The sequence below is a fragment of the Festucalex cinctus genome, chromosome 15 (genome assembly GCF_051991245.1).
Source record: "Festucalex cinctus isolate MCC-2025b chromosome 15, RoL_Fcin_1.0, whole genome shotgun sequence".
In the NCBI taxonomy this organism is placed as follows: domain Eukaryota; kingdom Metazoa; phylum Chordata; class Actinopteri; order Syngnathiformes; family Syngnathidae; genus Festucalex; species Festucalex cinctus.
In genome coordinates, this window is record NC_135425.1 from 14,925,368 (window position 1) to 14,951,924 (window position 26,557).

The 26,557-nt window shown below is 38.4% G+C and overlaps 1 protein-coding gene and 1 long non-coding RNA gene across 3 annotated transcripts in view; one reads left to right on the top strand and one right to left on the bottom strand.

Annotated features, from left to right (window-relative positions):
- Nucleotides 1-26,155, top strand: part of LOC144002510 (transmembrane protein 132C-like) — a 40,232-nt gene extending 14,077 nt beyond the window's left edge. The window contains exons 4-10 of the mRNA XM_077497812.1: nucleotides 2,845-3,016; nucleotides 8,272-8,415; nucleotides 16,190-16,398; nucleotides 17,519-17,693; nucleotides 18,861-18,974; nucleotides 19,063-19,254; nucleotides 23,329-26,155. Coding sequence (XP_077353938.1) covers nucleotides 2,845-3,016; nucleotides 8,272-8,415; nucleotides 16,190-16,398; nucleotides 17,519-17,693; nucleotides 18,861-18,974; nucleotides 19,063-19,254; nucleotides 23,329-24,750 — 2,428 coding nt within the window. The 3' untranslated portion in view covers nucleotides 24,751-26,155. The remainder of the gene's footprint in view (nucleotides 1-2,844; nucleotides 3,017-8,271; nucleotides 8,416-16,189; nucleotides 16,399-17,518; nucleotides 17,694-18,860; nucleotides 18,975-19,062; nucleotides 19,255-23,328) is intronic.
- Nucleotides 1-26,557, bottom strand: part of LOC144002511 (uncharacterized) — a 47,736-nt gene that overhangs the window by 14,843 nt on the left and 6,336 nt on the right. Inside the window, exons 1-3 of one of the 2 annotated variants that reach the window (XR_013278759.1) lie at nucleotides 23,310-23,643; nucleotides 19,322-19,481; nucleotides 17,525-17,707 (exon numbers count right to left, since the gene is read on the bottom strand). This is a non-coding gene — a long non-coding RNA (uncharacterized LOC144002511). Of the gene's footprint in view, nucleotides 1-17,524; nucleotides 17,708-19,321; nucleotides 19,482-23,309; nucleotides 23,644-26,557 lie in introns of those variants that run through there. The other variant, XR_013278760.1, reaches the window with a different exon arrangement.

Genomic DNA, 26,557 nt, shown 5'->3' on the forward strand with positions numbered 1-26,557 from the left:
CTTGAGTGGTGCTAAAACTGTCACAGATGTTGACTTGTTTAACCTCATCCATCAACACCAGCGGATTTACAGTTTTGGGTTATTTTTGTAGAATGCGTTGGCAATGATGTTAAAAGCTGGTTAGAAATATAACTCAGATTTTAACGTCTTGCGCAGGGGCAGCATGGGGACCAAATAGTTGGTACATCTGTCCCACAGACAGTTCCGAGGTTGAGGGTTCAAATCTTGGCTGAGTGTGAAATTTGCCAAAAAATATGCATTTAAAGACAAGTCTCTGATTAAACGGGACCCTAATGAGGACAAATGCAATTGAAAATGGATGGATGGACAGTGTACTCATGTTTCTGAAGTTTTGGAGTATAGAATTTTTTTTTTTATTTCAGTTGGTTGTTTGATAGGGTAAGGTTTGTGATTACGTCGTTAAATTATTTATAGTCTTTGCATCAGTATTTGTACAATATTTGCTTTGCTTTTTCGGTGCTTTTCATGTGCTTTCATGTAAAAAGACTTCTGCCCCTTTTTGATGTTTCACATTTTTTGTGATGCAGGACTCTATACTGAAACCATTTCAATTCCTCTTTAACCTTCTTTTAATCTACCCAGCCTGAGAGCAAAAACAGAATATGATAAAAAAATGCATTTCAGAAGCAATTGTTTTATTAAACAATAAAAATATGACAATATAGCGACTTAAATTTATTAATAGAGTCAACTGTTTTTAGTTCTTAAATTTGTATTGCATATAGCGCCAAACGATATTTTCTTGTTTACAAACAAGTTGGGCAATATCATCAAATATAAATTTCAGTAGTATTTCGCAATTGATTCTATTCGTCTTTTAGCAAAGCTACATTGGTTTAAAAAAAAAAAGAGAAAGAAAAGAATGTGATTTTGAGAACATTTATCATGTATTTTGCTGTTCCAAGTTGGATGTCTACTCTTTAACGCAATTTCAGCCAGACTTGCGAAAGTTTACTCGATCATCCAAGCATTTAATTTGAGTGTTAGGTTAGCTTAGCAATTAGCATGACTTCTCCGTCTTTCCCCACCATCCCTTCGTGACAGTGAAACTTGTTAGAATCTTATTCACAGCCATGAAGGCGATCATCACTGACTCCCCAACGTGATTAGCCGCACTAGCTAGCCGACCGAAATTCGTTGCTAGCTAGCAAGCTTGCCTCGACCTGCGACTACTCTCCAAGTAGCCTATGTAAAGGAAGCCCAGAGCAAAGATTCAAACCCCTGTACCAGTGTACCTCATAACTGTGGGAAAAGCTTGCTAACCACTATTCCACATGGCTTCCTAAAAGCAAAATGATCAGGCGTTGGACAAAAACAAAATAATGTGCTGACAAGAAGGGAGTGCGGCTCACTGCGAGATGGGAGCGCAATTCAGTGAGGAGTTGGACAGAAAACTTTTAGAGCTCACACACTTTGATGTGTCGAATTCTAATGAGCGTAGATGATTTGGAACCGCTGCCGAGGCCCAAAATAAGTTTGTAAAAAGCTGGTGGCAACATAAAATACTGTTGTTTTGTTATCCTTTGTTGCAACTAAAATCCCAATTTGTGACCACGCAGAGAGTTTTTGTCACCTTACGTTTCAGTTCAACGAGTGTTTCAAACATTTCCGTCCTGATGCTTACTTTTTCCGACATTAAGGAGGCCAGACCAGCTGAGTTAATCATCTCTCCTCACACTCACCTCACTCCCCAATGTAGGATTTTTTTTATGGCACTCTTGCTTGCTCATAAGTTTGTTTTTCCTCAGTCAGTCCCAGTTCTTTTAGTGTCGATATTTTCTTGTTTCTGAGCCCGGTAAACAGAGTAGTGCAAACCTCTTTTGAACCTTTTTACCTGCATTTTAAATGTCGAGGAAAACAAGACAGGTCTCAGGCGTGTGTTCTCTGTGGGATGCGGTGGCACAGCAGTGCTTGGAGCTAACTAATATTTTAGGTTTTTGTTATTATTTAGTCTATTGAATCCAAAGATATCAATGTCAATGCCCTCATTCTTCTAAGGGCACAAGGTTATCGTGCCCCAATTTATTATCACTGAAATTTTTGAAGAACTTGCTGCAAAATGCTCCAAAAACTTTTCTGTGCAGCAAACACTACACATTAGTAACAAACTGAGAGATTTGAATATGAAATACTTTACGATACAGATTAGGTAGAAATTGGGCTTTTGAAAATATTTTTTTTTTAAATGTGTTTGGTGAATCTAGATACTGGTAATTAGTGTATATAAAAAATCTCCACACATAAATCATCACTAAACTTTTCCCTCCATTAATGTGACTTACACTCTAGAAACATCCATCCATCCATCCATCCATCCATCCATCCATCCATCCATCCATCCATCCATCCATTTTTTTGACCGCTTGTTACCATGAAAATTGGGTTTGGCTCCCTAAACAAAACTAAGTAAATAAAGAAAAATATCTTTATATCCATCCATTTTCTTGAACGCTTATTCCTCACAAGGTTCGCGGGGGGTCCTTCCAACCTGTACAAGTCAATTGACTATGTTTATGAGAGGAAACTAAAAACGAAACAAGTGAATTATTGCAGTTGCTGCCACCATTTAAAATGTCCCTGATTAATTTCATAATTACCGGTAATTCTAGTAGGCTATACCTGTCTTTTTTTTCCTTTCTTTTTGTGTTTTTGAGATAAAGCCTAAAGGTTTTGTTAACACTGACTGCTATTTTGAACTGTAACCTACTGTATTCCCATTACAAGAGTTTCACTTTTTGTACTGAACCACTGAAATACTGTAAATACACTTTTGTGCAATATTCAAATTCATTGCATCAATTTGAACATGACTCTCTCCGACAGAGGTCTTCTTGAAATTCTCCAATTGGACTTTGTGCCAAAAGATGTCTCCGAGCTGGTTGAGACTCACACCATCTCCTGGAGACTGGATCAGCCGGGGAACGTCAGGGACGTGGGCCAGATGCGGATCTACACCACCCAGCGAGACTACGTGGGACTGGCCCCTCTGGTCATGGTAAGAAGAAAATACACGCCATTGTGTGAGCCACTGGCACATTACACGCTGCATATAAGACTCACGCGGGATTGTCATAAAAAGCCCTGGCACACACTCCGTTGATTTTTGTTATATGGAGCCTGTGAGGCTGTTACGGTTGAATGCTAAACGGATGGTGTTATACATAGACAGCTTTGCTACGTTATGCCACTGTTTTAAGATACAATACAAAGTTTCAGTACCTGGAATCCAGTGTTACAAGCAAGCTGAGTCAATAACGTGATTTTAACTACCAGTATATACTCCTACTATAACATTGGAGGATACTCAGCTAGAGATGGATAGATCATTTTCCAAATGGAAAAAAAAATGCTCCAGAAATGTTTTCTATTTACTACTTATTAATAATTTGTGCCCCCTTGTGGAGTTGCTATCTGTATAAAATATCCAGGCTGGGGTGGGCAATGTGAATAGTGAATGAGGGGAATTTTCATCACAATTAACGCAGGAGCAGCCAAACTGTTTCTTCCAAGGGTTGCATACAGAAAAATAGAAGGATAGAAAAACCACTTTGATTTTTTATTTTTTTTTAAAGTTGGATTTATGAAGTACACCAAAATCAGTTTTTGAAAAACTGCTACTTGAACAGCTTTACAGGCAAATCATTATGGATTTTTAAAAAGATTTTGGGGTAGTCGAGACCCTGTTACCCACTAGGGATGTCACGATAAGGGCAATATCGTGATATTAAAACTGCCACAATATCGTCGTCGTCATGTTCACAATATTTAAAAGGAACACATTTGTTAAAAAGTCATGTTGATTTCCATTTCTGCAGTTCTAGTACCCTCTAGTGGCTAATTTATTAGTGCCATTTAATTTTCATTAGGGATGTTTTGGCCTTCTATGTTTAAAATCTATGCTAATTGTCAGATGAAGGGGAACCTAATTTGCTTGTAAGCGATCAATGTGTGCTTGCATTACCAGGTAAGTGCCTCAATATTGTTATTAGAGATTGTAGGTGGTTTATATGCATTGCTGCTATGTACAATATTGTGCTTTTTCTTTTAGTATGAGCTTTTTTTTGTTGTTTTTTTTTTTGTTTACAATATAGTCATCTTTTTTAAATATCTCCAACTCCCCCCACAATATCGTGATAATTATCATATTGTGACCTTCATAACGTGATAATATCGTATCGTGATGTTTGGATATCGTTACATCCCTATTACCCACCACAAAATATCAGTCATCCTCAGCAGCTGAATCCCATCTTTCAGAACCAAAAGTCAAGCCAAGTCAAGTCAAGTCAAGTCATCTTTATTTATATAGCACTTTCAAACAGCCAAGAGGAGCAATCTGTCATAAGATCACAATTTTTAAGATCATTTTCATATTCACATATTTAAAAAAGCTCTACGGTATATGAAAATGTATTTATTAGTAGCAGATGTGATTTTTTTTGTGCAAGCGGGCCACTTAAAAATGGATAGTGGGCCACAAATTAACACAAATATTGAGAGGAAAAGGCCAAAGAGAGTGTGCAATTCTAACATAATAATAATAATAATAATAATAATAATAATAATAATGATGATGATGTTGCTGATAATTATTTTTATCGCACATTTGATACAAGGATTGCAGATCTAATTAACAAATTGAAACAATAATAAAATGCATCAAAGATATTTCAAACATAGGATGCCGCAGTATATAAGCAGTGCACAATAGAGCAATGGTGTCATTATTAAAAGCCAGTTAAAGTGTAAACATATTAACCTCCTTTTGAAAATATCTATGATATCTAAAGTTTGTGGCTTCCAGATCGTAGTGGTAGGTAACAAAGACAGTGTCCCCAATTTTCCTTTGACTGCTGTAGGGAACGTCCAGCAGACCAGCAGCTGATGATTGGAGTGTTCTTGGGAGGTTGATGGTTAATAAGGCAGCTGGCGGTGTCGAGTAATTTAGTCCTAGACCTTGAAATCAATTGTAGACGTTACAGGGAGCCAATGTGGTGCAGCTAAAATGGGACTGATGTGCTCTCTCTTCCTGGTTCTCGTTAACAAGCGAGCAGCAGAGTTTTGAACCTTTTACTCAGTGGTACTTTTGGAGAGGCTACAAAAAAGTACAACGACAGTAGTCAAGCTTGCTTGAAGGCATATATTAGTTTTTCAGAATGTACTTTAGCCATGTGAGGTGGAAGGACGATGTATTTATCGCCTTATTTATGTGGGACGAGTTTAAGATCAGAATCTAAAACAACACCAAGACTAACACCTCGGATTTAAATCGATGAGGCTAGTTTCCCCAGATTGCTGGATGACTTTGCTCGTTTTATTTTGGGGCCAACTAATACAATTTCTGCTTCGTCTTCTTTTGCATTAAGAAATGATTCATCCAATTCACACAATAAGTGATGGAATTTATTGCTGTCGTTTGGGTGCATGTACAGTAAAATGAGAATAATACAGGACCAAGACAGCTGCCCTGTGGAACTCCATGAACGTTGTCGTGTTCTTTGGATAGACATAGAAAGACACAGAAAGACCAGCCAGACAATAAATAACGGTGATGATTTTAACAAGCGCTTTTTCAGTGCTGTGGCATTTTCTGGATTAAAATTCCTCCAGGATATCATTTGCTTTTAAGGAAGCTGTTTATTTGTACTGATACTAATCTCTCAAATTACTAATGAATATGTGCAGTTTGATATCAGTCTGTGTAGTTGTTTAGGTAAGAGGGGAAGGAGAAATGAGCAAATACGGGAGGGGGCCGTCTATCACCTCTCATGTAACATTTATTAGCCTAGCGCTTTATCGGCACTTGTAAAGCGTCTTTTATTAGCCTCTCGCTAAGAAGGCTTGATTGATCGATTTGATGATTGCTTTTCTTTAGTTTTTCAATTTAAACTGAAATGAGAGTGATAGAATTTGTTTTTGAAAAAATATCAGTCACCGAGGATGTTTTGCACTTATAGATAATAGCTATGCAATTGTTTATTAGCCGCTCAGTAGATACCCGCTTACAAAATCAAGCATTTGACGCAGGGGATAAATTCTCTTAGCGTGAGGCTAATAACAGAGACATTTGAAGAGGACTTAAGGATTTGACGACTAAATGGTGAAGTGAGATATTTTCGATGTTTATAGTTTGTCATGTTTGCTTCTTTTTTTCCATTCAAGTGAATTGTCATTGCGTCGAATAAAGAGTACTTTTTTAAATATTTTTTTATGTGAGGTCTACTGCATGTTTAACAGCAAAAGTACTCAATCTGCATTTAAATGGCTACAGTTTATTGATACCGCACACATCTATAGGTATGTGCCAACGTATTAATTTACTTCCTCAAATATGCTTCATTTCTTTCAAGTCATGACCATCACAATAAGCACACATTTTTACAGTGTCTTCCAATACGGTTTTGATGCTGTGGTCCATACAAAGCCTGTTTGACACGCGACCGTTTTTACAGTATCACAAATAATTTCTGTAGAATCTGGAGAATATTTGTGAATAACAGAGGGAAAATAGTATTACTAATAAAAACAAAACAAAAAAACTCAAGAACAACATTTTTCTATGGAACAACAAATAATAAAGAACTAAGTTTTATGTTTTGGTCTTGTGGCCTTTGAGTGTTGAAGTGATTTTTATCTCTGGGGAGATGAAGGGATTGCTCAGGTGGGTGGAAAGAGGTAGCACTGCGGCGGAAATGAAAGGGTAGCTGAAGAGGCTTTCAAAAAGTAGACAGATGGTCAAGGGGGTGCTTTTCAGAAGAAATTACTGTGAGTGGGTGCACAAGTCGGAAAGTCGGAGGATTTAAAGCAGTGGAGGGACCAGAACCTCAGGCTCAGTCTTGGTACTTGGATCGCTACCATGCAAACAAAAGACAGCAAGAAAATGAGATTGAGTGGGAAGGTATTTTGTTTCTTTACTGAGCTTGTCTTCCTTCCACACAATGGGGGATAAAGTTGAAAGAAACGGGGATCCAAGCGGATATGCTTGAAAATGTAATACAACAAATGCAAATGAGGCGACAACAGTTTGTAGTCTGTAAACGCAGACGTGGCCTACAGAGCTGACATTGCTTTACTGATTTTGTCCTAGCCCTGATCCACTCTAGCTTATGTTCGGGTCAGCGTCGCCGGCTCTAATAGAGCATGTCTTTTTTGAAATTGCGGTCAGCAGCTGTCAAGCCGACCGAGCTCAGATTGTGAAGCAGGCGAGCAACATCTGCCGACTGCTGCCTGATACTTGAGTCCACAAGGAGGGGAAAAAATAAACAGATAAATAAAAAAATGCTGATCAGCCTTAGCGTCTTAGACGTAACGTCGAAAATAAATTAAAACGGCAGAGATCTTATTAACTGGAAAGCAGCCGTAAATCCATGTTGAAGGACTAGTTAAAGTTTGAAAATAAAGCCAGATCAGACTTTCTTGACGAGGGCGCAGCTGCTGATAAGCATTGATACACTTCATGCGGCGTACAAGGTGGCACACGGTTCAGGAGATTAAAAATGTAATCAGGTTTAGGTTTATTATTGTCACTGAAAAAGTGGCTCTGCAGATAACACCACATTACACCTGGTTCGTAATCAGGTGCTCATGCTTCTTTTTCCCCCCCGAATCTGACAAGGACCGGACTATCGGAAAAAAGTGACAGCTAACTCCTTGCGATGTGAATTATGAAAGCCTATGAAAGGCTCTATGAAAGCTTCCGTGCATTTTGATTGGCCATCATTTGCGACGTCGACACATCGTGCAACCGCAATTCATATTTTGAGTCGCCGCAAAAACGTAAAATCGTATACTGCCGCTCATTTATTCAGATCATATCTAAGAAGCACAACTGGCAAAAAATCGCTTAACTATTCACAATTCTGTACGCTGCTTTTTACTTTGCTCGGATTTAAAAGGTGTCTACGCAGGCAGGTTGCTCATCCTTCCAAGGTTGCACAATGCACGTCCTGTGTATTGAGGGAAACATTTGAGATTATAGTCATAACTCTTCATTACCGCTCGGCCCTAACCTTTTATCTCTTGCCGTGGCCTCTGCGCTATGACAAAACTGTTGATGGGGAGTTAGTGAACCTTTTTGCAAAAGTGATTGACCTTGTGTTAAGTAGCTTTATTGATCTTATTTAGTGCATTCAGCCGCTCACTTTATACACAGTACAGGAATTAATCTGCCTTTTTCATCCAATGATTATACTAATCCACATGGTTAACCTGCTCTCTGGCCTGTTTTGTTTTTTTCTTTCTCTCATCCAGAGCACCGATATGTTGAATACTGCCGTGTTAACAGGCAAGGTGGTGAAAGTGCCAGTGAAAACGTTGGCTGTGGAGGCCAATGGCTCCATCACCGACGTAAGCAGCCTAACTAGTTGCAGGTCCACTGACAAAGAAGCACTCAAGGTAAGCAACATTGTACTAGTCCTAGACAGTGTTGCCACAGTTACCTTGAAAAAGTAACTTAGTTACTTTACTGATTACTTGGTTTTAAAAGTAACTAAATTGCGTTACTGATTACTTGATTTTAAAAGTAACTAAGTTAGATTAAAAGTTACTTTTTTAGTTACTTTCAGCAGCTGCCGATAACACCATCTCAACATAAAAATAATGCAGTAGAAACGGAGTTCCAAATACTTTATTGAAAGTGCATTTTTAACATGAAAATAAAGTTTTTTTTTTATGAAAAACAAAATAGGCAGTCTCTCTTGACTTCTTGTAACGTAAATATTTTTTTTAAAACAAAAAATAAAAATCTATCCAGGTTGAAAATGAAAATCCCCTAAATTCCTCTATTGTTTGTTTGTTCCGCTATTCCAGTGTGTACACATGTATCAGTTTAAATATTTATTAGTAGTTATTGACAGTTATAATTGTTTTTTGGTTTGTTTGTTTTTTCTCTTCAAAATAAGGATCAGGAAAACAAAAGGTTGATAATTTAATGTTAAATATAAATATTTAACCTTTAGACAGACACCAACACAATTAAACAGAATATTTGCACATTGTGAAGTATTTCAGAAACATAAATTTAAGACATGAAATAAACCTACCGTCCAGCCAAAAGAAATATGAAGCCACCTTATGGAACAATAAATCTATCAAACACATTTTAACCACTTAATATATGCAAAAATATTTCCAAAAGTTCATTTCCCTTTTTAATCAACAATTTTTGTATTTAACAATTTTTTTTTCTTTTGTCATCACTTTCATTTTTGGTTAATGTATGACATCTGTTTTTGTTTTTTTAATCTGAGAAGTTTGAAGTTTGAAGTTTATTGAACATATGCACATATACACGTATAATTATATAAACACAAAGTTAAAAGTAAAAAAAATAAAATAAAATAAAATAAAAGAAACATCCAATAAATATCTATGTATATGTTCAAGGGAGTAGGAAGAAGTTGAAAACTTATCCAGTCCTACCCCTTATTCTTCATATCCTATCACTTATTTATAATAAATTACATTTTTAATAAAAGAAAATATAATGCTACTCGTATAAAAAAATAAATTAAAAATAGAAATAAAAATACACTAGTAACACACATATATACAAATTTCATTACACTCATATTTATACATCAAAGAAAAATAAGTAAATGAATAAATCATTTCTACAATCTTCTTAACTTATATCTGATTTAAATAATAATATTGAATTTTACTTTTAAACATTCTTTTAAATTCAACAAGTGAATTACATCTTTTCAGTTCGGTTCCCAAGTTATTCCACAAATTAACTCCTTTAACGGAGACACACCTTTGCTTAATATTTGTTCTTGTTTTGGGTTTTTTGTATACACTTGTACCCCTTATATCATAAGGACAGTTTCTAATTTCAAACAACTTTTGAGTACTGTGGCAGAGTAGATTATTGTATACTTTATACATTATTTGTGCTATTTTAAACTCAACCAAGTCATAACATTTCATTGTATTTAATTTAATAAATAGTGGATGTGTTGATTCTGTATATTTTGATCTATTAATAATCCTTATGGCTCTTTTTTGCAATTTAAAAACAGTGTCAGTATTTGTTTTATATGTGTTTCCCCAAATTTCCACACAATAGGTCAAATATGGTAATAATAATGTATTATATAATGTATATAATGAATTCATGTTCAGGACCTCCTTGGTTTTATAGAGTATCCCTATGATTTTTGACATTTTCCTTTTAACATTTTCTATGTGTGGTTTCCAACATAATTTATCATCAATAACTACTCCAAGGAATTTATTTTCATACACCCTTTCTATTTCAATTAAATTCACCCTAATTTTAACTTGATGAGTGATTGGTCTAGTACCGAAAACTATGAACTTGGTTTTATTTAAATTTAATGATAATTTATTCATATCAAACCAATTTTTTATTGTACTTAATTCATACTCCACAGTAGTCAGAAGCTGCTTCAAGTTGTCTCCAGAACAGTAGAAAGTTGTATCATCCGCAAACAAGACACTCTTGAGTATTTTCGAGACACAACAGATATCATTCATATACAATATAAATAATTTAGGGCCCAGCACAGACCCCTGAGGAACTCCATGAGTAATCTTCAATTGTTTTGAATTTGTATTTTTAAACTGCACATACTGATATCTATCATCCAAATAACTTTTTATCCATTTATATGCTAAGCCTCTTATACCATATTTCACTAATTTATTCATTAATATAGAATGGTCTATGGTGTCAAATGCTTTCTTTAGATCCATAAATATCCCAACAGTAAATTTTTTATTGTCTATGTTGGTAGCTATTTCCTCTACAAGTTCCATGACTGCCATTGAGGTGGTCCGTTTTTCTCTAAAACCGTACTGATATTCACTCAAAATCTTATGTTTCTCAATAAAATTATCCAGTCTATATAAAAATAATTTTTCTAGAATTTTTGAGAACTGTGGCAACAATGATATTGGTCTATAATTACTAAATATATGTCTATCACCACTTTTGTAAATAGGAATTACTTTTGCTATTTTCATTTTTGATGGAAATATACCAGTTTGGAAAGACAAATTACAAATATATGTAAAAGGTTTTACAACATATTCTATAATACTTTTTACCAGTGTCATATCAATATTAAAATAGTCGGTAGACTTTTTATTTTTTAATGTTTTTACAACATTTAATACTTCAATATCATTAACACCATTTAAAAACATAGTGGATGAATTATTTACAACGTACTTATCTATTTCATGTTTATTTCTTGTCTCTGGAATTTCATTTGCCAAATTTCTACCCACATTAACTAAATATTCATTGAAGTTATTGACTATGTCTGAAATTTTATCGATTACACTGTTTTTATCTTTTATAAAATATTCTGGATAATTTATTTTTTTAGATCTATTTTTAATTACATCATTTAGTATTTTCCATATTTCTTGCATATTGTTTTTATTCTGCTCTAGTAATGCATGGTAATGATCTTTCTTCCTTATACGTATAATATTTAATAATTTATTTTTATAGGTCTTATACTTTGTTTCAGATTCCATAGTTCTTGTTTTAAGAAATCTTTTATATAAAATATTTTTCTTTTTACATGCATAGTGTTGGCTGTGGGACATACCTGTGTCGTTTGAATCCATGCATTGGATCGTCACGGGAGTTATTCTTTTTGGCTCGCGCGCAGTACCAACGCCGGCCCGGGACATACAAGTGCACCGAGAGGACTCGATAGCCATGGGAAATACCGAGATGTACGGCACCGGCTTCTGCTAACTGTCTCCATTTGTATGTTGTCACTCGTTGCGCGCGCGCGCGCCGTGTCGCGAGCACGGAAACACGGAAGTAGCTTGAATGGTGATGCTACTGAAATGTAAACAAAACAAGTAGAGCACGGCGCAGAACTCTTGCTATTGTTATGAAAACCATAAAGCCTCACTCGCAACCGATACGGTCGTTTAGCTCCCCTTGACGAACGATGGTTCGGTCGAATCGTTTTTTTGTTCCACCCCTACTGAAAACGTAACTTGTCTGACGTCACTCCCCCTGGCGAGAGGGCGGAGACGACCTCATCCCATAATGCTTCACGGACCAGTTGAGGATGGAAATAAATTATTTTTTTTACCACTTTTATGGTCCATAATGCACACTTTTTTTGTTGTGTTGTGTGCCTGTTGGTTAATAAAACTAGTAGTAAAAGTATCATCACTTTTGTTTTGAATGTGCAAACCATTCATGACCAGACCATGGCTGAATTCAGTGTGGTGATCAATGACTTCTGCCTCATCTTCGTAGTTAGCAGTAGTTGTTTGTGACTGTTACAACAGCGAGATAGTTTGCCTTCTTCATGAAAATGTGGAGTAACGCATTGATTCTCTGGACAGTAACTTTAATCAGACTACTTTGTAGAATAAAGTAACGCGTTAGACTATTAGTTACTTTAGAAAGCAACTTTTTTGAGTAACGCGTTACTAAGTAACGCGTTACCGGCAACACTGGTCCTAGACTTTTTGACTTTTGCTGTCTTATATACTGAGTAGTTCAACTGATTTCACTTCAAGTACAAAACTCTCATGTTTTTTGGGGCCATGTGACTCGATGACACCAAGAAGTCGTTCCACTCTTAATGGGCGATGCTCGAAAGGGACCTCCTACACACGAGGTAGTTATGGAGTGCTCATTCCGGGCCTCAGTCCATAAGCACAGTGGGTTGACCTTTATATAATGGCTCCATGTTACTAGGACAGCAGAAGCAGAGAAAAAAAAGTGAGAGAGACAGAAAAATGAGGACCTTTACGGTCTTCTTTTCCCGTCGTTTTGCTGAAAATCAACGTGGTTTTAAGTGAGTCATCCGAAGAGACTGTGAGAGACAGAGAAATTGTTCACAATTCTCTTTTTGTTCTAAAGGGTATGCTGCTCATAATAATAATAATAAAATATTGGATTAGATTCTCATTCAGTTGCTGTTATCAGTGTTATTTGACAAACAAAAGAGCAGAAATGCTGAAGTATTGATTGATTAATTTTCATTCAAGTTAGCTTGCTTTTACTATCAAATAGGAATCTCCTATACCACTTTTTTCAGACCGATATCAGTACTCTTGAGTATTCACAGATACAGATACTAACTACTGATACCACTGGTCCTTTGGACCCATAAAAATGCACATATGACCTCCATATCAAATATAGCATTTTCCTTAAAAATGCAAGAAATTAATGGCAATTATCTATTCTAATTTCTAGTTCCTGATCATAAAACGGGCACAAGAAGACACCGTCGCAAGTACCTTGAACTAACGCCAGGTACAGGTATCGGCCCAATACGATACCTGGTGCCAGTACTCGCATATCCCGACTACCAAATTTACTGTAGTTGCGTTCACGCAATGTAGATTATACAAAAAGAGTGAATAAATGCATAGGGTTTTATTTTTGTCACGTTGATGGGAATTTTGGAGCACTTATTTTAAGGTATCGGTACTCGAAATGGTGATCGATACCAGCCACCCTCTTGTGGCACTAGAAATGTGAAAGTAGAAAATTGCCCTCTTTACTTTCATGCAATTTGAAGAAAAACAATATATTGGAATGAATAGTTTTTAAAAAAAAAACAAATATACATTTCATTTTTTTTTTTTTTTAGCGTCCTATTGATCTCAGTGAAATAAAATGAAACTAGTAAGGCTTGTGAAGGGCACCAATACCATCCATACTGTAACTGTTATGTGCTGAAAGTTGGATCCCAAAGCTCAGACAGAAATAAGATTAACTATTTATTCACATCAAGAGTCATGGAACAAACTTGACGAGACAAGAAACAAAGAGAGTTGCACAGATGAACAGAAAGCAATAATTTGGCAAACACACACACTTCTCAGAGTGCTACAGTGAATCGATCGGATTGGTTGTGACTAAGTAAAGGACTAAAGGTTGACATCACAAAGCTCATGACATCACATAGCATAAAACCAGCTGAAAGAACACATAGCGTTCTTCCAGTTGAAACCAGATGATAATCACTTGACCTCTCTGTCATGAACCCAAACTTAACAGGTAATGAACTCCAACTTAACCCTGGCGTGACTCCAGACATGACAGTAACTGAGGCAGAAGTCAAGCTACTACAATACAAAATTGTTGCAGTTGTATTACTATGAAAAAGACATGATGTTTTACTTTCTTGACTTGATTCCAATGGAAACCCGAGGCTGACGTAAGGCGGAAAGTGAATATTCTGGGAAGAATTTGCAAAGTGCTGGCAGGCAATTGCTTAAGGTGAATCGTGCAAGACCGCAAAGCGTGTTGCTGCTCTCCATGTGCGGACCCGTGCACCGTGTCACGTGTTTTATTTCCTCTTGGAGAAGCCAATAAATTGGAAATCAGAAAATACCAAAGAGCACCAGAGGTTTCCTGGCGGAAGTAATTTGACACATTTGGGGAAAAGGTTTCCTGGGCAGCCTTCCACAGCATTTCCACCGGGATTCAAGTTGACTTACCTCGAAAGTCACTCCGCTGTTTCCTCACATTTTTATTCCACCTGCCTCTTTTATCTTCCCTCTCTTCTGGCGCTACACCCTATTCTCCAGTCTAGTGCTCTCCCAATTACCTCTGTGGAGCCACTGGTTTGTTAAGATAAGTGAGGCGGCGGAGGAGATAGGCCTCCAATCTGAAATAAAACACACCAACTGCTGTGTCTCACCTCATTGCGCTTAATGGCTGCCACGGCACGGCAATGCTCCCACCTAGAGTACGGCACTAAAGGTGCGGTCGTAAGACGGGGCTGATTTACATTCAGTCACAGTTTAATCAAGACTCCGCTGTGACTTCTTACGTTAGAGAGCGATAGACGGAGGACGTGCGCGTCTTTGGCTCAAGCAAATACACGATTGGATCTTGAAAGAGTCAATAACTTGGTGACCCAGACGCTTGGATTTTACTGCTTGAGAACATGTCTGTAACTTTTTCACCCTGGATGGATGGAAGGAGAAAAGTCACCGAAAAATATTTGCTCGGAACGTTAACTTCTATGAGCTAGTTGAGCTGTGTATCGATTCGAATTTCCTCAATCAATTCCATTTCGACTCACAAGACTTCAACTCAATTCAATTTTTTTTTTGATTAGATTCGATTCATTTTACATCAATCCGATATTGATTAATTATGGAACATCAAGTCTTCTTAAATATAATGACAACAACTCCACACACATTAAATTCCAAATGAAATTTTATGGAGGAAGTAACTGGTTAAATGATTTTGTTACATTCACTTAAATGCTACACAAACATTTGCATCAGAAATGATGAGATGAAATCATTTTCATAATTTGAATGTAATAATTGTAAATATAAATTACAGAGTAAAAGTACAATATGTCAGGTCTTTCATAAATGTAAGAAAAAAAATCATGTGAATAGTAAATGTCAACACAGTCTAATACAAAAAAACAAAAAACAAAAAACAACTCGGACTTTAAAGTTAAATTTTCTTATAAATTTATGTGAAACAAGATATTACATTAATCGATTCATGGTTGTATGAATCGATATCAGGCTCAAACAAGAAAATCGATTCGATAGTGATTATTCAATTTTTTAAAACCCTGCCTTATGACTTAGTAATCATTAATAACACTTAATGTGGCACTTACTTTCTAATGCACGCACACATTGTGAATCAAGTCAATTTGTGAAAGAACTCACACGTGATACATTTCCCTTCATCTGGCGATTAGCGTGGGTCTTAAACTTAGGTGGCCAAAGCAGGCCTGATTAAAATTAAGCTGCAGTAATAAACTAACCACCAGAGGGTGCTGGAACAGCTCACATGGAAAACAGCCTGGCCTTTTTTTTATTTTAATTTTTTTAATAATAGTTAACAATAAAAAATAAATAAATTTAATTTAATTTAATAAAAATAAATAAAAAATAAATAAATTAAATAATTTTATACCTAACAGCCCCAGGATTACTGGACAATCACTGTATTGTGATTCTATCAATATCCTTCGCAAAATATTGTCATAACATTGTATTATTTAAAGGCACTCTGTTAATCCCATTGCGAGTTGGTCTTCACTACTATTTAATAATGGATTGTTCTTTCATCCAGTAGTGGTGACTAGAACAAACTGTTCCCATATTGGAACTGTCCAAAATATCTTCAAAACATGAATTAAGCTTCCACCTGTTTGTTGTCCTGCAGGTCACCGAGCGCTGCGACTTCGTGTTCGTCACCGGCAAGGAGTCACGAGGCAAAACCCGGGTGACCATCACCTTCACTTACGGTTTCCTGAGCGCGCAGTTGGAGATGAGCGTGTGGATGCCCCGCCTGCCCCTGCGCATCGACGTGGCCGACCCTGAGCTCAACCAAATCAAGGGCTGGAGAGTCCCCATTACCACCGGCAACCGAAAGTAAGCTCATTTCTGTGGATTGGGACTTGCATCCATTTCCACCTCATCAAAATTCACTTCGTTTTCATGGTTCAGGCAAGTCATGCAGATCAAACGGTCTGCTTCCAGGGTGTACTCTTATTTGGACACTTCTGCTACTGTGCTTAACCCTCACTCTATTGTCCATGAACTCCGACAAATTTGATAAAATACTAAATGCAGGAAGAGTTAAATTGTTGAATTAATTTGATTTCAAAAAAACAATTAGCACAAATCAGCTCTGTGTAAAATTGATTCGACCTTTTAGTTAATAATGGTTTTATCTCCTGTCTACATGCGGTAGTTAGTCACAAAAATGTGCGTGTGGTGCATTAATGGCCAGGATGTAGGAAAGCAGAGGAAGTACATATGCCCCGCAGATAAAGGTTAGTGGATTTTTTATTTTTTATTTTTTGCCCAATACTGTACAGTATAGTCATTATTTTTCACTCAATACGAATGACGACGGGTGTCTGATGACCCGTTTGCTTTCTGCAGTGTAACAATTGAATATTTTGGTTAATCATCACTTCCTGTGTCGCTCAATACTTTGCAGCATGCACAACCAGGTCACGAATTGAAAAGTTTGTATAGGCAGTGACAATGAAAAAATGGCCCATTCTGGTCTGTTCTGGCTTTTGGTTCTCTCTGCATGCCAGATGCAGGTGTGGCTGAAGTATTTTGAAATTCAGTTTTTTGTTTTTTGCATTTGTAGAACAAGTTCATGTGCAAAAGTTTCCTTTTTCTTCCACTTCAGACTGTGATCTCAGTTTGGTTCATTTCAGGGGCAACTGAGTTTGTTTGGAGTGTGCATGTGGGAAATGTGCTGATGTGCTGAATGTGAAAAATACGAAAGCATACAATCTAGTTGAAACCTCGTATTGGATTTCCTTTGAGTAGTTGATAGTTGTTAGAATGTTGTGTCCGAGAGGAAGTATAAAGGTGAGCGATTGCGCAGCATGGTGAAGTAGAAACTGGCCTTACATTTCTGATGTTCAGGCTATGAATCTCGGTTGAGGCCCTCTTGTGTGGAGTTTGCATGTTCTTCCAATCATTCCTGTCAACATTCGGATGCTAGTGTGCATTTGGTTCTGTGTTTCAGACCCACCTGGAATAGCGAAGAGGAGGAGGAGATGCGGAAGGGCAGGGGTTGCATGCTTCAGTATCAGCACTCCACAATCAGGGTGCTTGCACCCTTCGAGGCCGAAACGGATGCGCTGCCAGACTTGCTAACTGGGGTGAAGCCTGTTGATTATTTCCTGGGTCCTGATTGGCAGGTAACGATTTCGACCTGAAGTAGACAATTTGCCAAATGTAATATTGTGTTAGCTTATTCCTGCATTGCAGCAATGCGTCACGATAAGAAATGTAGCTTTGAAAATGATAAGGAACATGCATTTGTTGGATAAGTAAAAACTGAATTTGTTAACTTATTCAAGGCCAGTCATTTTCAAAGTCAAGTTCCCCATGTTTGCAAGCCATTCTAGAGCATTTTGACTGATCTCTCAAGACCCGTTGTACTACCAACAGGTGGCATTTTACACATTTTGGCAGTCCGTCATTCGTCAGCGCCCTGGGAACCCATCTGTCATTTTTTTCAAGTCAAGTCAAGTCATCTTTATTAATATAGCGCTTTCAAGATTGTAATCCTCAGGCAAGTTTTCTGACAAAAGATGAATTGGTGGACAAAAAAATAAAAAAATAAAATAAAAATATTGTTTTAAAAGGAGGCTGAAGACAGTCTTGAGCCTCCTTTTTGAAAAAACAAAAAAACAAACAAAAAAACAAATCAATAAAATAAAATAAAAATATAGTTTTAAAAGAAGGCTGAAGTCAGTCTTGAGCCTCCTTTTAAAAATAAAATCGATAAAATAAATAAAATAAACAAAAAAATATATATAAAAGGAGTCTCAAGACTGTTTTGAGCTTCCCTTTTAAAAATAAAATAAAATATGTTTAAAAGGAGGCTAAAGACTGTCTTAAGCCTCCTTTTAAAAAATAAAATGAAAATATATTTTTAAAAGGAGGCTTAAGACAGTCTTGAGCCTTCTTTTAAAAATAAAATAATTAAAATAAAATAAAAATATATTTTTAAAAGGAGGCTTAAGACAGTCTTGTGCCTTCTTTTAAAAATTAAATAAATGAAATAAAAAATACCTGCATCGGCGCTTAATACAACTTTCTCACTTCGCTCATCAAATGCACCTTAATAAAGCAATTCAAATAATTGGTCATTAATAGACTTTAACTTGAATTTCACAACAAGCTGGATGTCACACCTACCCAATGAAAAATGTAATTGTTGAATGTATTCGTCAGTAGCAGTAAATGGTTGGATTCCAAATTGTTTTATCCTTAAACCTGCTGTGAAACAGTGCTATCATTTAAAAATGATCTAAAAAGCTATCTAAAGCTCTCAATCTTTTCTCTGATTTGATTAATAGTTGGACGTGACCAGTCTGGTGCGCTATTCTCTGAAAGTGTCAGACCCAGATGTGGCCAGGATTCAGGATGGCGAGGTGCTGCAGGGACGAGCTGTGGGCACTACTACTGTTCAAGTAAGACATATGTTTTTATCAAACCAATCCATAACATACGTTGCAGTCATGTCTATAGACAATTTTAATGAGATGCTACTCTCCGCAGGTGCTCTCCCCGTTCACTTCATCAGTCCTAGCCGAGAAGGCCGTCACAGTGGTGGATGATAAAGTGAGCGTGATGGAGTTGGGAGTACAGTTGGTGTCTGGACTCTCGCTGTCCCTGCAGCCCAGCCCAGGGAGCAACAGCGCCATTGTTGCCATGGCAACTACCCGTGAGACGATCACGCAGCTCAAACAGGCAAGGAACTGGAAAATTCTGATATTTGAAGCATAAAATTGATCTCAGTTTGAATCCTAGCTCGCACCTTTCAGTGTGGAGTTTGCATGTTCTCTGTGTGCTTGGGTGGGCTGTCTGTGAGTTATTCTGAGCAGCGGTCCCAAAACATGTTCACCCTCATAAGCGTGAGTGGTTGACTTGTGTCCATCTGGTGATTGACAGGTGAATAATCCAGCTTCCCTGTGACCCTGCAGAGGACAGTAGAGAAAGTTAAAGGGTGGATGGATTCCCATTTTATTCAATCTATTAAATTCTATGTACAGTAATACTTGGAAGCAAGTCCAAATCATTGATTTGAATAATTAATACGTGCCATGTTGCAGTTCATCATGGTTCTGGAACTGAAAGAAATTTCCTACCACTGAATACTAGGGATGAAAGATATTCAAACATCACAATACGATAATTATTACAATATTGTGGGAAGGTTGGCGATTAAAAAAAAAAAAAAAAAAAAAAAAAAAGTGCAAAAACTCACAATATTGTAAGAATAAAAAAATACAATTAAATAATAAAAAAGCTCATATTATATTTGTCTGAAGCAGGCCAAAAGTAATTTAAATTTTTTTTTGTATTTTTTTATTTTGTATTTTTTGGTTGCTGGTATGGCCGATTTATAGAAGTCATAACTGCCACAGCGGCCAAAACATTCCTGTTTAAAATTAAACTGCACTAATAAACTAACCACCAGAGGGTGCTAGAAATGCACAAATGGAATACAACCTCGCCTTTTAACGGATGTGCTGCTTATAATATCGTGCCATTACGACGACGATATTGTGGCACTTTTAATATCACAATATCACCATTATCGTTACATCCCTACTGAATATACAGTTAAATTAGTCATTGGTTGAACCCCATTATGGTCAGGGGCCATCACACTGGGATTATTCAGTTAGTAAATTTGGATTTTCACGAGGCCCAGAAGAGAGTAGCATTGAATACTAAGTTGTCCTTAGGGGTGAATGGTTGTTTGTCTATATTGGCGGGCGACCAGTCCAGAGTATATCCAGCCTCTTGCCCATTGTCACAAGGACAAGCTCCAACTGCACCATTAATGAGGACAAGCACTAGAGAAAAAAACTAGTCCAGATGATACTCCTCCGCTGCCTCAGTGTGTTGCTTGTAAAAAAAAGAAAGAAAAAAAAACGTGCTAGCTAATGACAGCGTGGGACCAATCAATTTCTGGAGTCACATTGAGACAGGAAGTTTTTTGACCATGGCACTGCAGTTTTATGGTCTCTGAAGGTCATAGCAAAGCTTTTGCCAACATTTCAAGGTCCGTAAGTCAAATGCAAAAATGAAAAGAAATGACCCTATTTTCAGTAATAGCCATAATCATTTAAGTCAGGGGTTTCTGCACAGACGGCAGAAGAATTATGAGCGTATCATTCCAAACGCTTTTACTGTAAACCTGTCATGCATTATTCACATTTTCCAACACTGTTATTAAGGTCCTCTAAAATCAAGAATTGAACGTAAAACCCCGCCGTGTAGCCTGTGGCGACGATGTCCTTTGGGGATGTCAAATCACTTATGTTCGCCTTTTATCTGTCGGAATGTGAAGGCGCCGCGTTCACAGTCACGACAATCATCCGCGGCTAGCATGCTCAGCAGGACGGCGGACCACAACGGCGCGCGCAGCTGTTCTGTTTGAAAGCTCGCTCGCACATCGAGCCGTGGCTGCTTGCCTGTTGTCAAACGGGCTCTTGATGCGGGCGTGGGCAGCAATTAGGCAGTCTACAGCCGCAGGAGCGACGGCTCGCTTTACTCACAGCCTCTGTGGCTGGTCCGAGCCATCCTCTCCCATCCGCCCATGTCGATGATAAACTGTTACAAACGCACAGGCACAGATGACCATCCAACTGTGTCAACGATGGAGAGCTGTTAACGATGTACTCAGGGCGACTCATAATGTATTCAAATCCAAAATATAGGTTATTTCTGTGTCTCCCCAGTGGCTCATATTAGGTACAGGAAATAGGCCATTGTGTGTTGATGTGATTAGAGTGACTGATTCTACTCGTTGCTGTAGATTTTGTGAAGCAGGCGTATTCTCGTTAGTACAATTACACACCTTTATGGGGCTAGAGCACTCCCTAGAGCAGGGGTGGGCAAACTCGGTCCTCGAGGGTCAGAGTCCTGCAGGTTTTGCATGTTTCCCTCCTTCAACACATCTGCATAAGCTCTGCATAAGCCTGATAACGATCCTGTTGATTGGAATCAGCCTGCAGGACTCCAACCCTAGAGTCTCAGCTTAGAAACTTTAGGATAGGCTATTAAGTATACGGCAATAACTGGGTAGCCTTTGTGTCTCACGGTCAAAGGCTCTGGATTCAAATCTCTGCTCAAACCTTTGCTTGGTTTTTAAAGTGAATTCGTTTTCCTTCCATATTAAAAAAATAAAAATAAAAAAATCTCATATTTACTCAGAACTATGAATCACTTGTGTCAAACTTAGGGTGACCAGATTTTCAAAAATAAACACTACAGTTTCACTGAAAAACAAATTGTCATCAGGAATTATTTAATAATAATAATAATAATAATAATAATAAATAATAACAATAACAATAATAATCCATCCATCCATTTTCTTGGCCGCTTATTCCTCACAAGGGTCGCGGGGGGTGCTGGCGCCTATCTCAGCAGGCTCTGGGCAGTAGGCAGGGGACACCCTGGACTGGTTGCCAACCAATCGCAGGGCACACAAAGACGAACAACCATCCATGCTCACAATCACACCTAGGGACAATTCGGAGCGCCCAATTAACCTGCCATGCATGTCTTTGGAATGTGGGAGGAGACCGGAGTACCCGGAGAAGACCTACAATAACAATAATAATAATAATATTACTTAAATAATGTATTTATATTTGTTAATTTAATAATAATTTAATCACTAGTCAACCGGTGGTTGTGTTATTGCTTTAGCGAATGCTAAATGCTATCATGATTGACAGTCCAACAGTACTAAGCAATTCAATGCACTCATGATCCAACCGCTTTTGCTCACTCACGGCAGCTATTGGAATGTGACTGTGCCATTTACCTCTATGCTGGTGTCGCTTTGCTACACCGGAAATACGCGGTCAGAAACACTCAACTTGCGTTAGTTCTGACTGGTGACTACAGAATTAAATTTCCCATGATTCGTAGATACGGAAGCAGGAAGTAGTTCTAGTTCCAGTATAACAAAAACATGCCTTCTAGCGATGAGATATAGTTAGATAAGTCGTATGAATCGCTATGAAAACTGTTTGATTGACATATAGACATGGCCCAAGCAATTGGCTTGCTAACTGGACGCAGGGTCGGAACCTGCGTAAGTAGCATGACAAAACAATGAGGTTGTTAAACTCCCCCGGGACACAAGGCGCAAAACCAATACTGTTCCGGTTAAACAGGGATGTTTGATCACCTTCGTCAAACACAAGGCCTGGTGCCTTAAAGGGGCTGTCTGCTGGATTCACTCAGGAAAATGCACTTTTTAAATACAGGATGTACACACTTTAACTTTCTCTCAGTCTACACATCTGTGTTTTTGTTAATCTTTTGTGGTCATTTCGTCCTAAACCCCCACCTCACCAGCCTGTATTTTGCCATTTTGTGTTTGTTTTGTAAACAGCGGGACGTTTCTGTGGAAAGACAGTATTTACAACCCACCAGCCAATCGCAGAGCGGGGGGTGGCGTGTTGCAAACGGGGCCGGTTGAACGTGTCGGCTATGTGACGTCACTCCCGCGGCAATTTGAAAGCACGCACGGATTTTTTTTTTTTCTTCACTCACTCATTCACACACGTAAGCTTCAAACACAAAATGGCAAAATACAGGCTGGGGAGGTGGGGGTTTAGGACGAAATTACCACAAAAGATGAACAAAAACACAGATGTGTAGACTGAGAGAAAGTTAAAGTGTGTACATCCTGTATTTAAGAAGTGCATTTTCCTGAATTAATCTGGCAGACAGCCCCTTTAACTGGACGAATACATATATTGACTGAGTGTTCTGACCTTGCTTTCTTATTTCCAGGAAGGGGCCGTCAATTGCTGGGTCCAATTCAGCGACGGTGCCGTTGTTCCCCTGGCGATCTTCGACCGCAGTATATACTCCTTAACAGTCTCCACCCCAGACGAGGCTGTGGCAACTGTTCGCCGCACGCCACAGTCCACGTTTGTAGTGGCGCAAAGCGAAGGCCAGGGTCAAGGGGCGCTAGTCAGAGTGGAGCTGAGGATCTGCGAAGTATGCCAGAAGTCGAAGAGGAAGAGCAAGCTGGGGGTCGGCACAGGGCTCTTACGGATGAACTTCCAGGGTGGCGGACGAGCTTTTGCAGAAAAGGACGGGCTTGGTAAAGAGAAAAATAGAGATTATAATGGAGGTGCTTCAGAAATGGCAAGAGATCTCAAAACAACAGTCGCGTCGCAGCGTTTAGTCACAGAGGTGGATAAAGCACCCTTTGGAAAAGTACCAGAAACCAGCACCATGACCACACTGTTCACCAGAACCGTACAGTCACGTGTTGCTTGGACGTCATCAACTAACACAGCTACACAAAGTCCTCAGTTTATGGTCACTCCGATTTCCACATCTAGTGTAGAGATCTTACCTAGCACTGTCAGAGCTGCTGATATTACAGCTGGTGTTTTTGATAAAGAAGGACAGAAGAGGAGCTTTGGCAACATGATCGACAATCCAAATTCACCCCCAAACAAAGGCATCCCTAAAGATGATGTTTTACCCAAGAAAGAGCCTCCCAAAACCAAACCCCCAAAAGTCATTGAGAGTGACCTAATACGTACATTCCGCTCCATGTCCGACTTGGAAATTGGCATATACTCCTTAGTGGCGGTGTTGTGTATAGCTATCTTAGGGTTTTTACTTAACTGTGCTTCATATAGACTCTGTTTTCGCAATCACAAGACCCCTACACAAGCGGCTCCGACACCCAACGGGGACCCGAAGGACCATAAACATGACTGGGTATGGTTAGGGAGCAACAATCCGCAAACTGCAGAGTCAGGTGCACCTGGCAAAGTGTCAACGCTGACTCGTCGTTCTTCCGACGCCAAGGGCCAGAACCCTCTGCCCGCCGCGGGCCCTGCCGTCGCCAGCATTCCCGAAAGAACTGCCACCTTGGGGCGCAGCAGAACCGGCTCCCAGCAGCAGCTTCACAGAAAAGTCGTCGACCCCATGGCGAACCGCTCGGCCACCTTGCTGGCCAGGCCTCACCGCAGCGAGCCCCTGCACTCGCCTACCAGTAAGAGGAACCAGGTCCAGTTTACCACCTTCACCACGCTGGACATCAAACACTTGGCTGCGCTGAAGAAGAACGGCGCGGACTTTAGCTGGACGCAGCAGCAGCAGCTACAGCAACAGGTTCCCTCTGCTGAGCCGCAAATGCCACTACCTGACATGCCCTGGCCGGTCGTCAAACCCCTTGGAGAGCCCCAGTGAGTTTTTGAGGTGTTCAGACCAAATTCAGTGTAGAGCCTATCCCATTTGACTTTGGGTGAAAGGCACAGTGCGCCCTGAACTGGTTGCTAGTCCATCACAGGGCACTACAGACATTACTATGGAAAGTATATAGTGGGAAGAACCTGCCCAGGACTAAACACAAGATGACTGTTGATATCTCTTTAATGAGGGTCTGTAAATACAAAAACTGTGACTTATTTCTACATTTACAGCTCAAAATCTTTCTCCTGCTATGGAACACACTGCAGAATAAGTAAGGTCAGATGTAGTGTAGGAAAAATGATTTTTTTTGTAAGTAATTTATTATTATTTTTCCATAGTACTCCTACGGACTTTGTGCAATTGGTCATAGAATATGCAACATTTGTTATGTTAATTGTAGCAATCCGTTACATCGACATCCAGAAAATATTTATGGAAATGAAAGAATATAATCTTTGCCAAGTTTTGTAATTAATTTGGGGATAACTTCTTTTTTTATTTCCCCACTGTTTTTCCCCTGGCGGCACAGATGATATTGTAGGTAATGGTTATTGTCTAACCTTCTTGTCTCTCGAATCTCATGCATATTCAACATATTTTATATGTACATATAAATGTATCTCGATGCCTTTTGTATCTAGCGGCTCATTATTTTGAAAAAGAAAATGCTTCCAAGGAGATCTTACTGATATATGACAAATAGATGTACAGCATTTATTTATTTTGTCATTGTTTTAAAAGCTTTTCAACTGCAGAGTCATTCACATGAAAGCCGCGTCGTGAATGATTTGGATTATCAGCTAAAACTCTGCGATGAATCAGTCGGATTTGATTATTTAATTACTATTGAATGGGATTTAAGGATGATGTCATAATTCAGTGGAATTGACTTTGCCAATATTAAATCCGCCGCAGTTTAATACTGCTGTACATAGACGTAGTGAGACTGAAGGAAACAATTAGAGGTGCCGCATTGCGAGGGCTTTTACACCTTAAACCATCGATACCCCTTTTATTCGCCGCAGTTGCACTTCTCAGATTGACATCCCCGGGGCTTTGTTGCATTTGCTTAAGAAAACTCACATCAAGTGAAGTCCTGCACCTTAGAAATTGACTGGAACAGTGTGTGCTCTTCCTGACGCTCCACGGGGAGCTGAAGAGCCAGTTATGAAACTGTCCTCTCAAACATCTCTTGGGGATAAGTGGTGATTCAAATCTTATCTAGATAGTGAGTGCTCTTTAGTGACTCACACAGGTGAGCAACTACAGTGAGCCTAAACAGTCACCCTCAGCATGTAATATAAAATGTCAAAATAATAAAGTTTTTATTATTGTATTGATTTTTTTGTTGTTGTTGCAAGTATTTATTTCCTTATGTACAATAAAGACATAAATCAATGCATTTCTGTTATCTTATTTTTATATTACACATCTTTTATTTACTTGTTTTTTTTAATCACTACACAACTATTTAGGGTCACTTAAATTATTCCTAATTAACATCCAAGTACCCACTTAGAGTGACATTAAAGTTTCATGAACATTCCAAACCACAGACATTGCAGTCAAAGGTAAGCAAGAAATGTAAATCCAAATAACAGCGCGAATAAAATCTCGGTATCATTGCAGAAGAATCTCTAATCTGGAGCATCAGATCCCCTATTGACAGATCGAAGGGATTGGGGTCATTGTATTGCAGGATTAGTAATGCATTAGTGGAACATCTTTAGGGCAGTTTTCTGATTATGTGATCCAAGGGAGAATATATATGCATACAGTATCAAGGCTTTTTTCCCCAACAACG